The following is a 17,188-nucleotide window of genomic DNA, read 5'->3' on the forward strand; positions in this document are numbered from 1 at the left end:
CGTAGGGGTCAAGGCATCAGAATTGCTGATTTTTCCAAAAATCTTCTCAAGGCAGCAGCAACCGCAGCAGTTTTCCTGCAAAGCAAACAAAATATGACTCTTGTTAATTCAGCAAGGCTTTTAAAATTGTAATTAGTTGGTTGCGCCCCTTAGGAAAACCACAGATGACTTTTTATAATGTATGTGTGTCTGTGAGAAAAAAAAGGAACTCCTTGAAGGATCCACTGCTTACCAGAGCTGGGTGGGGTGTGTGTGTGTGTGTGTGTGTGCTCAGTTTATGCAAGATATTTTGGTACCACGCGCAGGATCGAAGGACAAGGCCTCTTTGTTTCGCCTGAAGCGCAGCCGGCTCCCACCCGCTGCCACCCTGCGTCCCGCCAGCTCCGTTGGCATCAAAGCACAGCCGGGGACGCGCGTGGGACTCTCTGCATCTGTCTCAGCCACGTATGACCCATGTCCTCCCTGTGGACCCGAGGGCTTGGCCCCGGCGCGCGTCTCCCGGGCTGGCCACGGAGCAGCAGGAAGGAGAAACGAAACGCCACCTGGTTTGTTTTTAGAGCACTTCCTCAGCCCATCAAAAAACCTCTGACAAATTGCAGGAGATTTCTGTCCTCAATTTGCGTTGCGGGTTATGCCTTATTCATAAGGCTCTTTTTCCACAGGAATCATCTCCAACCACCAGATTTTAAAAATCAATATTATCTCAAAATTGGTTTTACTCATGTTATGTCTTGCCAAACTCCAAGCTCCTCCTGGCAGGAGAGATTGTGAAGCACGGTCTACTGCTTTTAGCACAGCATCCTTCTCAAGGAAGGCTGCCCCCAGCATTAATTTCTTAACCTGACATTTTAGTTTGAGAAAGAAAAAAAAAGTGAGAGCAAACCAGGAAGCACCTGCATCGCATGGACATGCGGTGGGACCGAGGTGGGTTTCTGTGGCCCCTGGAGGGGTGGGGGGACCCAGGGAGGGAAGCTGGCCAGCCCGAGTGGCCGTCTCGGAGTGGACCAGGCCAGGCTTGGAGTGGTCTCGCTGAGCATCTGCAACAAAGATGCTGCGTTGCCAGGGCAACCGGCTCAAAGCGCTTTGTCATTTGGGAAAGTCACGTACACACTTTAAAGAGGACAACCAACAGGGACCTACGGCCCAGCACAGGGAGCTCTGCTCGGTGTCATGTGCTGGCCTGGATGGGAGGGGCGTCTGGGGAGAATGGATGCGTGTACACCCACACGCATGCTGAGTCCCCTGACCACTCACCTGAAGCTGCCACGACGGTTTTAACTGGCTATACTCCAATACAAAACAAAAAGCTTGAAGTTTGGGGGGAAAAACCCACAACCCTTTGTCCTTGTCCTTCTGGCCGCCACCACCTTCCATCACCTTGGGTTCAAGAGCAAACCTCCTTGAACCGTCACCCACTGCCTTTTCGCCTCATCCTTCCCACCAGCCCCTGGCGCCAGGCCTCCTGCCTGGGCACCTCCTGGCACCCAGTGACCTCGCTCCCACCAGCCCCCAGAGCCTGCCCAGGGCTTATGGTGGGAAGGTGGTTTGCGGCAAACCCTCAGGGTTTGTGGTCGCTGGGAACAGAGCTGCCTCTGGGCGGGGCTGGGGGAGAGAAGGACCGCCGGGGCGCGCTGCCCGCAGACCTCGGGCTCACGGCTCCCAGCAAAGCCGGGATGCCCACTTCAGGGGGTGCAGATGGCCCTCCTTCTCCACCGTGGCACCAGACGTGAGGCTACCCCCTGCTGTTCCCAACGCCAACTCCTCGCTAGTCTGTACAAACAAGAATGGTCTTTGTATGTAGAAAGCAAAAGCTTTCCCGTTGATGTCACATCAATCTCCAAACAAGCGAAAGGGTCCCCAGTAAGGGAACCTCGTGCCAAAGCCAGGGTGTTCGCTGACGCTGGTTCGTGACTTGTATGATGATTTGCTGATTTATTTCTACCCCATCTTACTCCTCAACAGATTTGAGGCAGCTTGCAAGAGCACACACAGGCAACAGACCAAGAAAACCTCGGGGCCAGAGTAGATACAAGTCAGGGTGAGAGTTCGGACAGGCAGGCAGCAGAATGTCGCCTCACGAGGCTCGAGTCCAGCAGGGCCGTTGAAGCCGAGCTGCCCAGCAGGCCGAGGACTCGCAGCCCAGCGACGGGGCGGCTGGCCGGGGCCAGCGGGGGTCCTGGGGCTTCTCGAAGCCCTCTGGGGTAGTGCACGCCCTCGGCCTCTCCTTTGGGCCGTGTGTGTGTGAGTGTGTGTGTGTGTGTGCACAGTCTCTCAGTCATGACCAATTCTCTGCAATCCTATGGGCTGTAGCCCACCAGGCTCCTCCATCAATGGGAATCTCTGGGCAAAAATACTGGAGTGGGTTTCCCTGCCCTCCTTCAAGGGGTCTTCCCGAGCCAGGGATCAAACCCATGTCTCTGATGTCTCCTGCACTGGCAAGCAGGTTCTTTACCACTGGCGCCACCTGGGAAGCCCCTTTTAGGCCATAAATTGGACCATTTATTGATGTAACAGCACATGCTCGTGTGTAACACTCCTTCTCTGAATAATTCTGACAAAATTCTAAGCAAGGCAGAGGCTTTGTATGAAGAGGCAGTTCCTTGGGGTCCAAGATGGGGTTTGGGCCTGGCAACAGCTCGGAAGGAGAAGAGTGAGCAGACTCCCCAGAGGGTCAGGCTCCACCGTGCTCCGGGGATGCCCCTGGGCAGGTCCTGACTCCCCAGAGCGTCAGGCTCCACCGTGCTCCGGGGATGCCCCTGGGCAGGTCCTGACTCCCCAGAGCGTCAGGCTCCACCGTGCTCCGGGGGTGCCCCTGGGCAGGTCCTGACTCCCCGACTCTGCAGATAGCGCTCCCTCCCCTGCTACTCCTACTATGTACAACTGTTGCAAGGACTCCCAGGAGCCTTCCTGAGTACCTACTGTGTGCCGAGCCCTGGTCTCTGGCTTTGCTTGGATGGTCTCAGTGGAGCCACTCAACAAACATGGGAAATGAGACTGTCCCCAGTCCACAAATCACAAGATGGAGGATCCTTTGCTAGGAAACAGCAGAGCAGACCCAAACACAGCCTCCTGGCCTCGGGGCCTCCCCCAGAGGGAACGCACCCCGCTGCATTCGCGGTCAGCCAGCCACACTCTCCCCACCCTCTCTCTAGGCTCAGAGGCCCCTTTAGACCAACCTTTCAAGAGGGCGCTTTCCGGACACTATTTGGTCGCCAGGTCCTGGGCATCAGAGCAGCAATTCTTCCTTTTCTAGGAAAACCAAGAAGACATTTCGAGAAGGGTCAGACTGACGCGGTCTGACGATACCCAAAGAGGCAGGGGTTCCTGCAGAGACGTCCCTGGACCCTGAGTGGCTCACGGCTGCAGAGTCCGGCTCGAGGGCGTCCGCAGTCCCCTCCACGCCCCTGTAGTCACTGCTCTTCCGCTCGGAGTCATGGACAGAGAGACTCGCGCTCCATGACCCTTGTTGTGACACGTGTGTGTTTAGCCAAGACTCAGGCGGACGGAGCACGAGAGTCAAGATAGACTGACCACAGGGATGAGCCAGACACAGACATGGCTGCTTGCAGATGTTCTCAAGCCAGCAGACGAGAGCTAAGGGCCCCGGGAGAAGCTCCGGAGGACAGAGGAAGCCCCTCTGGTTGGCGCTGAGGAGACCGTCCTGGAGAAAGGGCACTGGGAGTGGGCCTCGGACACTGCCCAGGACTTGGGCCCCAACACTGGCACCCATGGGGGCCTGAACTGCTGGGCATGGGGGTTCAGGGTGCAAGGAGGGGAAGACTGGGAGATTCTCTCATCAGGGGATAATACGGTCAGAGCTATAATTAAGGAAGGGATGATTTGGTGACAGAGAAGAGCGTGGGCGCACGCAGGCTCTGAGCACGTCCATCGTCATTAGCTCGGTAGACAGCAGCAGAGAATGAGACCGGCGCCCAGGAGACGGGGAGGAGAGCTGGATGGTCATGAGCCGCGGCAGGAGAGCATCGGCCCCACCTGCTTGCTTCCCCGCCCCCAGCCCCAAAGCGGCGACTGTGTCTGCACAGGTGCTGGCCAAGGGCGCACGGGTTTGCCCTCCGGGAGGCCCTGCTGCAGGCTGTGCCTGACGCAGTGAGTCCCGTGCGGGCGGTGGGCTTGGCCCTATGGGCCCTCTCAGGAGGTGGGGACCGCAGGCCTCGGTGTCTAAGAGGGAGAACCCTTCCAAGTTCACAGATCACGGACATGCTCGGTGGCTGGGAAGCAGGAAGTGCTTTTAAGCATGAAACAATGAAAAGAGACAAATAAAAGTTTATTATGAAAACTTTGAAATATCAGAATTTAGATTTAAATAGTTTGAGTAAGAGTTGAATTGTCAACATAAAGTTGAATTCTGGTTCTACAGGACATAGAAACAAGATTCTCCCAGAAGTGAATCACCTAGAAAAAATTATTCTCAATACTTCCCCAAAAAATAAAATATATTAAGCTTGAGTGCTATCCTTCAGTAACATGAAAGATGTCATACAGGGTGGTCCTGGAAATGTCACAGGCCCCCTTGGCCCAGCAGCCTGCCTCCAGCGGGACGGCAGAGTGGGGAGCCTCACCTGACTCCAGGGTCTGCTGCCTGTGGTGGGATCATGGGTGGGTCTATACCCCTGTCCTCAGCGGCCCTTTCACATAAAGGGAATGATGGCATGTCTGAATCAGAGCATCGACCTGAGGACCAAATGAGTTCATTTCCCTGAAGCCATCAGAACAGTGCTTGGCGCAGTGCTGTACAATTATAACTTTCATGGTAACTAACAGGATTTATACAACGGAATTTTTTTTGTTTAATCCTCACCATCCCTGAAATATCTATTCACCTTAGGTACCAGCAGTTGGATAAAATAACAAAAAGGTGATAAAATATTTTTAAACACTTCTACACTGTATAATGTCATTAATTATCTGTTGTGGTTTCCATATTGTCCACCATGTCAAAGTGTATTTGGACACCAATAAGCTTGGATAAAAATACATGGGTGGAAAATTGGCCCAGAATAGGTTGGTAACCCTAATAAGCAGTTTATGCCGTCTGGGTGAGGTACCTACCAGGGAATCAGCCTATTTTTACTTGACATCAGTACCAATTATCAAGGAAAGGTATTTTCAGACACAAATAAAACTTACAACTGATGCCGAATTTAGAAGTAATTTCAATAAAAACTGGATGTGGAAAAAATGAGTACCAGGGGCACAGTCATCCCAGGGCTTGGCCGGTGGAAAAGCTGCGCTCCAAACCCCGGAGGAGCAAAGATGGAGGGGAGGGGGGTATACGAGGCCGACCAGCCGCCTCCACAGCGAGTGACGGCAGGGCCTGCCCGCCGCCTCTCCGGGATCGCGCCCCGCTGACCACACTAAATATTCAGGAAAGCTGCTTAGATGCGACCCCTCTGCCTCTGTGCTGTTTATATAATCCACGGTGATCTGGATGTGGACGTCGTTAGGAGGCGATGGTAGTCACTCAGGTGACAGGTGGCCTCAGCCTAGACAACCATCCTGATGGTGGGGACTGTACAGATTCCAGGAATAATCAGTGCAGACGTTGAAGGAAAATTATGGATGAGCTGAGGGGACTGGGGGAGGGAGAGGGGGCACAGAGAGGCGTTGGGGTCTGGGAGGGTGGTGAGGATGGTGGAGGGGGGAGCGGAGACAATCCAAGCAGAGATGGCCAGCTCACAGGGGAGTATTCGGGCCCAAAGCTTAGGAAAGAGACCTGTGCTGGAGGTACTGACAAGGGAAGTGAGATGTAAGCGCTGGCTAGGGCGGTGAGAGGCGGTCAGGAGTTTGCATAAGAAGTGACCACACGGGGAGGCCGGGTCACTCTCAAGGTTCACCCCACCATTCAGTCTCCTTCCCATGCACTTACATTAATCTCTTGTCCAAGCTGAATATTACCTTTCTTTCTTTCTTTTTTTTTTTGGTGCTTAGAGCACACTAAACCAGGCAAGCAGGGAAGTTAGAATTTTGAGTTCTATGTAGGAGATATATCTTGAATGTACATTAACATGTATTCTCCAAAACTTTATGTGACCTATGCCCGAGGCTAAATGTGTAAGTGTGGGTGCGGTTACGGTGACGAAACGATTCACTTTGCAATGGATACAGTAATTAAATAATAAACCTAATACATAGTTCTGCTGAAAATAATTCTCTAGTGTAGTTACCATCATTAAAAAGCACAAATTGCTCAATAAAAGCATTTTAAGCAATTTAGAGCTAGCACAAGATTAGAAGGCTGTGAGAGACTAATTAGAAAGAGCTTCACTCAAGGCTGAGGTGCCACTAGCATCTGATCGTCAGAAGGTTGAAGCCGACTAGAAAGAAGAGGGAGAACAGCAGCCGTGGTTACCTGCGTGCTGAGCCTGGAGTGGAGCTTGGGATCCGACAGCCAAGGGTGCTTGAGAGCCTCACTAGCACTGATTCTCCAGCTAAAGGGAAAGGCAGCGGTTATTAGGGACCCAGCGGAGACCAGACGGCCTCGTGTCAAGTTGCCAGGCAATTCTGTCTCCCACGGCATTAGTATCAGGGATAGGTTACCTTCCAATCCCATCAGGGTAACACTATTGGTAAGACAAGCAAGACAAACAATTCTGAAATCTTGATGCTACCTGAACATCTTCCTTCAAATAGAAATAACCATTCTTGATGAGATGTCTGAGCTTCATAAATTGAACTTCTATCTTCCCGACCCAGGGATTGAACCTATGTCTCCTGCTTAGCAGGCAGGTTCTTTACTACTGATGCTTTTGAACTGTGGTGTTGGAGATGACTCTTCAGAGTCCCGTGGACTGCAAGGAGATCAAAAGAGTCCATCATAAAGGAAATCAGTACTGAGTGTTCTTTGGAAGGACTGACGCTGAAGCTGAAACTCCAATACTTTGGCCACCTGATGTGAAGAGCTGACTCATTTGAAAAGACCCTGATGCTGGGAAAGATTGAAAGTGGGAGGAGAAGGGGATGACAGAGGATGAGATGGTTGGATGGCATCACCGACTCAATGGATGTGAGCTTGAGTAAGCTCTGGGAGTTGGTGATGGACAGGGAGGCCTGGTGTGCTGCAGTCCATGGGGTCACAAAGAACTGGACACGACTGAGCGACTGAACTGAACTGAACTAAAAACTGCTTGTCTCTTCTATTACATCACAAGTTACCTAAAGCCAGGAACTGGGCTTTATACATTTGCCCTCAAAGCCCCAGATACAATTTCTGGAAGATCAGGGACAGTGAAGTGCAGGGCAAGGAGCATCTGGGGTCAGCCCCGGCCCCACCCCGCCGAAACACCTGTCTATTGGTTCATGGTGGTGGTTATATAACTTAAAAGCTGTAAAACAATAAAGCAAGTATTGTTGGCCATGAACATCTTAAATGCCATCTACCATTATGTGTTTTATTATTTTTCTATTTTCTCTCATTATTTTTCCATTTTGGAGGTTTTTTGTTTTCCATTTTTTGTTTAAAACTTTTTTAAAAATTATTTTTATTTATTTATTTTTAATTTGTTTTCTTTTTTCTTTGTATTTTTCTTTTCTGTTTTTGGGAGTTGTCTTTTTTAAAATTTTTGTTATTTAGTCTTATCTTTTGTCATTATATATTTAAGACAGGATCATCTGAAAAGTATGTTTGGCTCATCACAGTCTTCCACCCCCTCTATGATCCTAAAATGTGATCCCCTGTATTTCAGTATCAGTACCCTTCATCCACTGAATTCTGAATTATCAGCAAGACAGAAAGCAGGCCATTCATACCTAACAGTCACGTGCTCGGCCTTGTGTTGATTCTTGGTTCTGTCACTTAACCGGCCATGTGATCTTGGAGTATCATCAAAGAACATGACTGATAATGCCCTCCTCCCACGGAACTGGGAAGTGGGTAAAGAGAACATGTCTGGAGAGCAGCAGCAGGCCTGGCCCACAGCAGGCTCTCCCATGAAACAACTGTTCAGCGGCGTGGAGCCCCCTAGCCCCACTCAAGCCCCGCGATCACAGCGGTTCCAGGCCTCAGGAGACCGGGTGGAGAGCACCAGAGTCACTGTGTCTACAGCCCCACAGGTGCACCAGAGAGACAGCCGCGGGGCTGGTGGCTACTTCCCTGACTGCGGTCCTCTCGGCCCCGGGGCCCCGCCTCTGTTCGCCCTGCCTCCTCCTGAGCCCAGAGGGGATGCGGTCACCTCTTCTCCTTAATGAGAAGCTTGGAGATGAACTCCCGGGCCTCCTCCGAGACATCCTGGAACTCTTGGTCCTCCAGGTCCCACCTGCAGGCCAGAATGTTGTTCAGGGTCTCGGCATCGTCGTCGCCCAGGAAGGGGGACAAGCCGCTGAGTCTGTAAGACACGGCGTCCAGGGTGAGAAGCCTTTAAACACCCTCAGACTCTGTGGAGACAGGTGCCTTCCTGGTTCTGTCATTTAAAATGGAAAGAAGGCTCAGGGATAAAGAATCGGCCTGCAATGCAGGAGTTACCATAGGATGTGAATTCAGTCCCTGGGTTGGGAAGATCCCCTGGAGGAGGGCACGGCAACCCACTCCAGTATTCTTGCCTGGAGAAACCCATGGACAGAGGAGCCTGGTGGGCTACAGTCCATGGGGTTGCAAAGAGTTGGACACGAGTGAGCGACTCGCGAGCATGATTTTTTGTTTATCAGCAGTGGTTGTGGTGAAGGCACAGCTACCCGCAAACACGAATCTCACAGAATAACACAGATGCCCTTTTAACGCGTTTTGCCACAGAGTGCCATCACGTCCTCAGATGGCAGACGCCAGGAACGTCACCCCTGGACAGTGAGGCTGCTTCATCACTCAGGGGATCAGGACACAGTTGGGGGTGTTTTTTAAGTTCCTTTTAGAGCATAGGATGGTGGTCTAGGAATCTGGGTGATCAGTGAAGAAGAGAGACTATTACTTTTTCTGATGATTAAAGAATTTACTCCTTTATCCACCAGACTCAACAGAACATGGGAAGTACCTGGGTATGGGGCAGAGTTATTTATCTTTGAAAGATCTAACTTAGGGCCTTATTCAAAATAGCAAATGGAATTTACACGGCGATTGAGAACAAGTGTCCGAGGGGCTGGGAGTGTGCTTACAGCATGTAGGTGATGACGCCCACACTCCACATGTCAGTGGGGAAGGAGACAAAATCGTAGTTCACAACTTCAGGGGCGAGGAATTCAGGAGTTCCAAAGTTCACCTTCAGCTTCTCTCTGGGTTTGTACCTGAAATTTAGGAGACAACACAGAGGAATGAAGAGGGTCAGCCAAAAATCAAAACTCGAGAAAACAGAAAGGGTGCAGTCTATAAGCAAAATAACTGCAGCTGCACAGCACAGTTAATGTAAACAGACTGAAGGAAATCGTATATTAAAGACAGAGTGTCCGAAACTGGTAACGAAGCTTCCCACCAGAGAGCCTGAAGAGTCTGAAACGGTAATGAAGCTTCTCCTAGAGATCCTTAATAATCTGAAATGGTTGTGAGAAAAGCCACTCGGAATAATTAGAACACCTGAATTATGAATTATGAAACATGACTGAAGGAGCCGTGAGAACAGACTGTGCCCTGTCGACAGCTCAAACAAGCCTAGTTTAATGAATAGAGAAGATGCGGCCGTTCACGACCGCCCAACACTCTCACTCACGCGCTGAGGTCCGAGTAAACTCCGTTCCCTTGAGGAGCTCATCTCTGCCTGAACCCTGTGAGCAATCCTGCTCACACAATTACTTTTTTAAGGCAAGTCTTCTCTTTACAGATGGACCAAATGCAAAAGACTAAGACAAACTCTCACAAATTATGGATTAATGTCTTAACATTTAATAACTGCACTGTACTAGGTTTTAATATTCCATATTTCTCTGGCATGCACTGTAGAAACTCCTAAACGTTCAAATTCTGAAGCCAGCAAAGTAAAGCTGAAACATAATTTTGGTTAATTCTAAACAGGGATATGAAACCAAGGGGTATATCAGATTTATCTTTGCAAAGAAAGATCACCCATCATGTTCTCTAACTCAATTCATACACCTATGTCCAAATTGACATACCTTCTGGCCAATCCAAAGTCAATAATTTTTATTTGTTTAGTGTCCCGATTCACACACAGGATGTTCTCAGGCTGCCAGGAGAAAGAGACACATTAGCAATGAAAACAACCATCCTTCACTCAAATTGTCCTTGAACCACAACTAAAAATACAACGATGCTCAGGAAAAACATATCAGGCCTTTCACTTTGGGGCGGGCTTGTCTGCGTGGGTATTTTCTCCTTTAATTATGTGGTGGATGAGGTTGTGGGCCCCTGCCAAGCTCGCATGACCCTGCCTTCCCTCCCCCACCAGCTCTGCCGTTGACGACCATGCCTGAGTTCAGGCCAAGGCCTCCTGCCTCAGGACTTTCCAAATGGCCTGGTGGAGGCCGTCTCAGACTTGACATCCGCCCCCCTAAAATTATTAAGTATGAATTTCCCCTTCTTGGAGGACTATTTTTCCCGAGGATTTATGAGTTCCAGGAGAAATGGCCTGCTTCATTCCACCGGCCACACCGAGCACGCACCCACATGCAAGCAGCCCTGACCCCCAGGCTTTCCCTGAGCTCAGTCTATGGGAAAGTCATCTGTGAGGGGAGGACTCCCCCGCCCCCGTTCATTCTTCATTCTCGGCGATTCCAGAGAGTTGCTGAGTTTGGTCTCCGTGCCTAAAAGCCTTGACTAAGCGTTCCCTTGGAGCTTGCCTCTGGAAAGACTTGGCCCTGCCAATGGGACGGTCTTGGGGTGCAGAGGAGAGAGGTAGATAGCCCTGCAACTCGGTATTTATAGAACATCTGACAAGTGCACCTCCCTACGTTAGGACAGAAGACCTGAGGGATGGGAAAAATAGGGGATCTGACTTAAAGTCAAGTTCATCCTAAAAAGAGAAATAAAGGTTTCAAAGAACCGCCTGAACTCTCAAGCTCTAACTCATCCCAAATCTTCCCTAAGCGCTAGGAGGGGGCATTAGCCGAGGTGCCAAGTCCCCAGGATTCCACGTCCCACCCTTCACATGGGGTCATGGCTGCCCACCTACCCTGCCTGTCCAGGTGGAGGAGAGGGTAGAGTGAGGTCAGAAACACAGCAACACTTTATGAGATGAGCTAGCACCAGCTTGGTGGTGGTGGTTTAGTCACTAAGTCGTGTCCAACTCTGTTACCCCATGGACTGTGGCCGGCCGGTCTCCTCTGTCCCAGGCCACAGAACTGGAGTGGGTTCCCATTTCCTGCTCCAGGAGTGTCTGCTTGTCAACATTCAATTGTCCATTTGGTTGGGCATAATGTCATTGGAAGCTTTTTCTCTAAAATATCTCTAAAACAGATGTCTCTAGGCAAAGGCAATTTATAGAGAAGTGGGTTCTGCACAGGAAGACTTGGCCTCGTGCTTACATAACTGATTGATCATGTATCAAGCTGTCCAATTGCCAAAAAGCACCACGACACAAAAGAATTGTTTGCAGAATAAAAAAAAAAAACAGCTCTGAGGGCACTTCAGAAAGTTAATTTTTTTCTAATTATAAAATTAAAGCATATTCATTGAATAAGATTTACAAAACAAAAAATGCAGGAAGGAGACCATTTTAAGCCACCTATAATCTCCCCTACAGAGAGACAAGCCTTTGGTATTTTTGGCCCCTCTCCTTCCAAGGAGCTTTCTGAAAGGGCACCTGGTCCTTGATGACCCATCCAGCTGTCGCCTTTATTGCATCTTTACGAACGAGCCACAACTAGAACTGCCCATGCAAGTCCTCAGTCAACATTCTGAAGCCACATATGGAGCTGTCTGACTTCCGACGGGTCAGGTCCCCGCTTCAGCTGCCAATCAAACCCCGTTAGGGATATTCAGAGAGTATCTACACTCAATGAAAATGCTCCGTGAAAGTGCGCATTATCAAATCGGTTCATAGCCATGGGCTCTGCTAATGACTTTTAACCTCTGGCTCTGTCATCCCATCGACCACTTCCTCCTGCTCTGTGGATGGGAGAGGCAAGCGCGTAAATCAGGACAGTGAGAGGAGCCGTTACAGGAACGGAGGCCCATGGAAACCTATTCAAGGAAGCTGAATTGATTTAGCTCCGCAATCCCTGATGACTTGCAGTAGATGGTATGTTCTACAGAATGTGTATTTTATCTCAGTGTCACACTGTGCAAACAGGGAAATGAGAAACGACCGAGCCACACAGGAAGATGCCTTGAGGACATGAGAGCTGCTCGGAGTTATTGGGCCCGTATTTCACTGGTCGTAACGATGCACAGTCGAATTACAGGGACTTCATAAAGGGAGAGAGCGCGAGAGGGAAAGGTCATAAAATAAGAGGAGAAAGAGGGTTTACAACAGGTTCGCACCGCTCCCGGGGGGATGCCCAGCCCCACCCACCACCCTTCTGCCCCTCAGCCTCTCAGCACCTCCCCCCGGCTGCCCTGGATCCCATGCTGCCATAGCATCCTCCCTCCGGCTCTAGCATGCTTGTAGAAGAATAATCCCTAAAGTCCAGAGCCTCCTGGAGGGTTTTAGAGGACTGCTGGGGATTCTGGAGAGCTGGGAAGTTTGACCACAAGCAGGGAACTCTGAGTCAGCTAAAATTCCTCCCACCTACTCAGATGATGAGAGGATGCAACCAGGATGGTGGTGATGAGGCTGGTGTGATGGTAGAAACCACCTCCCTATGAGTTCCTTTAACATAAGCAACTTACAATAAGACTCTGAACAGCAGTCCCTAAGGATGGAGACAAGCACATACCAGGGAGTGACAGAAATTGGGAATAGGGAGATGAGGCTAAGAGTCCAGAGTCTTCAAATTCCTGAATACATACCCAGCGACGGGCTCCGTCTCCCAAGCGGGTGTCCAGTACCCGAGGGACCACGGACCCGCCTGGGGGAAGGGCTCGCGTCCCCCTGAGGCCGAGCACGCCCTACCTTCAGGTCCAGGTGGAGGATGTACATCTGGTGCATGTGTCTTATCCCCTCGCATATCTGCCTGATGAACAGGATGGTGTCGAGCTCCGTCAGGTTGCAGTTGTCGTCGATGATGCGATCGAAGAGCTCGCCTCCGTCCACGCTGCGGGGGAGAGGGGGCGATTCCGAGTCAGCGCCCTCGACGAACACCTGCTCCTCGCGTCTGCGCGCCGCTGACCCGCCCACCGGATGTGTCTGCAGCTGTGTCTCTCTACCTTCTGGATAAGATGCCTCTGACGGTGATGGCTGTCACTGGAGCCCCACCACTTGCTCAAATGGAAAGTCTCAAAGCCCCTCCCTTGCAGGGGCTGCGGCTCTGGGGTGGGCCCACCTCTGCCATCTCCTAAGGAGCACGGAGGCCCAGGAGGACGCTAGGAAGGCAGGGGTGGAGGGAATTCCAGACTCCTTGGAGGGCCAGGCTGATTTCAGCGATTAAGTGCTCGTGTGGAGCTCATGCTGGATGTTTCATTACCCGAAATTCCTATCGCACAGTGACAAGCAAAACCCGAAGTGGGGGCTGGGGGTGGGGAGCTGAAGTGAGTCGCAAACACGGATTCAGTGTTGGTTAGAATGACTCACTTTCTAACTACACACTCAAGTTTTTATAAAGGTGATTTTATTTTACTTTTTATAATTTTTTTGATGTGGACCATTTTTAAAGTCTTTCATGAATTTGTTACAACACTGCTTCTGTTTTATGTTTGGGTTTTTTTAGCCACGAGGCATGTGGGACTGTAGCTGCCAGACCAGGGATCAAACCCACAGCCCTTGCGTGGTGAGGTGAAGTCTTAACCACTGGGCCATGAGGGATGGCCCCAGAAAGGTGATGTTAAACAGAAGCCTCTTAGCTCTACTTAGAAGAGTCTGACATGAGCTTTGTTTTCACTATCAGGTCAAAAGTAGGACACAGTTCAAGGCTCACCCCTCCAGGGTACCCAGAGCAAGAGTTAAGACAGGGCCTCGACAGTACAGCTCATACGGAGCTAAACCTGTGTGGTCGTCCTGCTGCTTAGCAACAGAATCTCACGTGGAGACCCTTTCCTGAGTAATTTCCTTCGCGCGACGGATGCAGTTCTGACACATGCAAGTCAGAATCCCGGGGTCCAGCAGGGTCCAGCTGGAGGCAGGACAGGGCGGTGTGCTGGGGATGTGCGCGTAGGATGGGGAGGGGATGGGGCACACACTACTCCATGACCAGGATGATGTCATTCTTAGACTCGAAGGCGTCGTAGAGCTGGATGAGGTTCACGTGGTCCAGCTGGTTCATGACGCTGATCTCATTCTTCACGTCGTCCTGGGGGAGGGAGGGCTGGTTTAGCACTGGGCGGATGGCAGCCCACCATGTCCACACTGCATGGGCCTTACCTTGTCCTTCACGCCCCTGGTCTTGATGATCTTGGCCGCCAGCTTCAAGCCTGTGGCCTTCTCCTCACACTTGTGAACTTGGCCGAAGCGCCCACTGCGGGAGAAGAGGTCGTGGCCCAGGTGAGGCTCTGTCCCCGCCAGGGCCCCCGTCCAGCCGCTGCCCGGTGGACACTGAAGCTTTCCGGCACCCCTCTTTCTGACTTGAGTGAGCAAGCCCAACGTGCCCCTGCTGTTGCCAAATCTCCTAGAACAGGTCAAGTTCTGATACGAGCCACAGGCCTCAGAGTCACCTGGGGGTGATGTCCCGGCCCTACTGAAACAGGAAGGCTGGGGAATACCCCAGAAGCTGCATTTTCACAACATCCCTTGGGTGGTTCTCATGCACCCTAAAATTTGAGGGTTTCTATCGTAGAGAAAATAGAATCTTTCTGAATGCATGTGAATATAACAAGCTAGGTTCTCTAAGCATAAGAATGATACAGGCTGTTGGTCAGGCAAGTCAGATTATTTTTGGAAACTGCATATAAATAAATAAGTAATCACAAAATTGCATATAGACACATTTAATCAAAGCATACAGTACACACTTTAGCTTGGATATCAATTTAAATGCACTTCGTAAGGCAGCTTCTTACAAACGTCACCACCTCCCCAAATACACACTCATGAGCAGTCTTCTTGTTTGACTTGCTTGGTGTGATTCCTGACTTAGTGAAACGGCTGGGGAGCTGGGGAGAGGTCACCCCAGCCCACCCCACTCAGCCACACTCCTTGCACAGAAGCAGATGCGTCCTGGGGTGGGGGTGGAGTGACATTACCGTAAGCACAGCCAAGTGTGACATCAATCCCACCCACTGTTCCAGACGTGCTCTCTCTCCTGGAGCCCAGGAACACAGCCCCGGGCGCTTCAGATGTGTCTCCTCATTAAGAAAGGTCTTTTTCCCTTAATTAGCAATGGCCCCCAGATCGGCCTGGCCCAGCCGTGGTGCCACGTCACTGCTCAGCTTCAGCTCCTTCCGTTCCTCTGGAAGGCTTCACCCTGCAAGGCCTGGGGCGGGAGGTGGCCTCAAGGGTCCCTGCTGGCCCGCCAGGCTGATAACCTCATGCTAGGAATAACTGACCATGATGAGCAGAAACTCTAATCACCCCACAGGCCACAGGTGGGGAAGGAACCCCAGGAAAATGGAGGGGCCTGCCGGGGCGTGGGGGCCCCAGGATCCTGGCCCTGGGGGGTCGGCCCCGCCGACTCTGTAGGACAAGGGGCTGCGCCTCAACTCGCCCCCGACGGAGAGGAGGTCCCCGCTGACGAGGCCAGCACGCCCAGCTGACCACCCCTCTAAGCTCCTCACTGAGCCTGGGATGGGGCGATGGGCAGGTGGTCCCGCCTGCAGCCAGAGAAGACCCCGCGCTGCCCCGGAGGCTCTGAGAGTCACCGAGAGACCTCGACCAGAAACACACACAAACCCTGGGGTTGCTCCAAAGCCGCTTCTGCAAATAACTTTCCTCCTTTAGAGAAACGGTGGCTGGCTTGCCACCCCCGTTCCTCAAGACCCTGATAAGCTAATGCTTGCCGTGAGAGTAGGGGGCCCCAGGCAGCGCTGCCTGCTCCGGAAGCCCCGTCCCCCTCGACCGTCCTCACAGGCCGGGGGCCTCTCTGCCATCAGCCGGCCGAGGAGGAGAAAGTTCGAGTGTTTCCTGTGACAGAGGGCAAAGGAGCCACGGGATTGGAAAACCCAGGAGGGGCTTCGCAGAGTCAGCCACACCCCTGACCACAGGCAGAAACACGCTCGCTATGAACCACACGTGCTCTCCCTGTGTTGTGAGTAAATGTCTGTGTGTTGAATACATGTACAGTTTTCCTGCTCTCCGCCTCTTACTTTACATAGATTGCTGTTGGGATCAACACTGGGAGTCACAGGACCTCTCGGGGGGTCATGGCTGAAGTGGGAGAGGAAGGTCCCTCCTCCCTGGTGGACTCGCCTCCTCCTTCTTCGGGAAGGGCATCTGTGTGGATGTCCTGCCAGCAAGTCCTTCTGCAGGGCACGTCACCGACCGAAATGAATGGCGGTAACTCACATGGTATCAGTGCAAATGGAAAACCAGCGATGATTTAAAAAAAAAATATTTACTTTGTGCCATGAGATAAACAGCATTCACACATTTCTACGTTTTGCTCCTCAGCGTTCAAGCTTCTAAACCTCCTGGGGACTCACATTGCTTTCCTCCCACTCCGGACAGGACAACATGGGAAGTGAAGCAGATGAAATGTGAAGGGTAGTCACCTCATCAGCCTTTCCGGCATCAGCGACAGTTTTCAGAAATGGTTAAAATCACTTAAAATAACTGTATATGATGTTTCTGGTTCTCTGGGTGAGACTGACAAACATTTATGAAATTCTTAAGATCCATCTCTGTTTATAGCGGCACTATCCACAACAGCCAAGGCGTGGAAGTCACCTAAGTGTCCACCAATAGCTGGGGGATGAGGAATGTGTGGTACATAGATTCAGTTCAGTCGTGTCTGACTCTCTGCGACCCCATGGACTGCAGCACGCCAGGCCTCCCTGTCCATCACCAACTCCTGGAGTGTACTCAAACTCATGTCCATTGAGTCGGTGATGCCATCCAACCATCTCATCCTCTGTCGTCCCCTTCTCCTCCTGCCTTCAATCTTTCCCAGCATCAGGGTCTTTTCCAATGAGTCAGTTCTTTGCATCAGGTGGCCAAAGTATTGGAGTTTCAGCTTCAACATCAGTCCTTTCAACGAACATTCAGGATTGATTTCCTTTAGGATGGACTGGTTGGATCTCCTTGCAGTCCAAGGGATTCCTAAG

General features: G+C 51.3%; 1 protein-coding gene across 4 annotated transcripts in view; it reads right to left on the minus strand.

Moving 5' to 3' along the window:
- MYLK4 (myosin light chain kinase family, member 4) overlaps window positions 1-17,188 on the minus strand; it is a 66,999-nt gene continuing 49,811 nt past the window's right edge. For all 4 annotated transcript variants that reach the window (XM_010853000.1, XM_010853001.1, XM_010853002.1 and 1 more), the window contains 9 exons: window positions 14,355-14,448; window positions 14,174-14,283; window positions 12,951-13,092; window positions 10,054-10,124; window positions 9,103-9,231; window positions 8,190-8,342; window positions 6,371-6,449; window positions 3,177-3,249; window positions 1-75 (listed from right to left, as the gene is read on the minus strand). In XM_010853000.1, the coding sequence (XP_010851302.1) occupies window positions 3,202-3,249; window positions 6,371-6,449; window positions 8,190-8,342; window positions 9,103-9,231; window positions 10,054-10,124; window positions 12,951-13,092; window positions 14,174-14,283; window positions 14,355-14,448 (826 nt within the window). In that variant the 3' untranslated portion in view covers window positions 1-75; window positions 3,177-3,201. The remainder of the gene's footprint in view (window positions 76-3,176; window positions 3,250-6,370; window positions 6,450-8,189; window positions 8,343-9,102; window positions 9,232-10,053; window positions 10,125-12,950; window positions 13,093-14,173; window positions 14,284-14,354; window positions 14,449-17,188) is intronic.

Source organism: Bison bison, unplaced genomic scaffold (assembly GCF_000754665.1).
Source record: "Bison bison bison isolate TAMUID 2011002044 unplaced genomic scaffold, Bison_UMD1.0 scf7180017864321, whole genome shotgun sequence".
Lineage (NCBI taxonomy): Eukaryota > Metazoa > Chordata > Mammalia > Artiodactyla > Bovidae > Bison > Bison bison.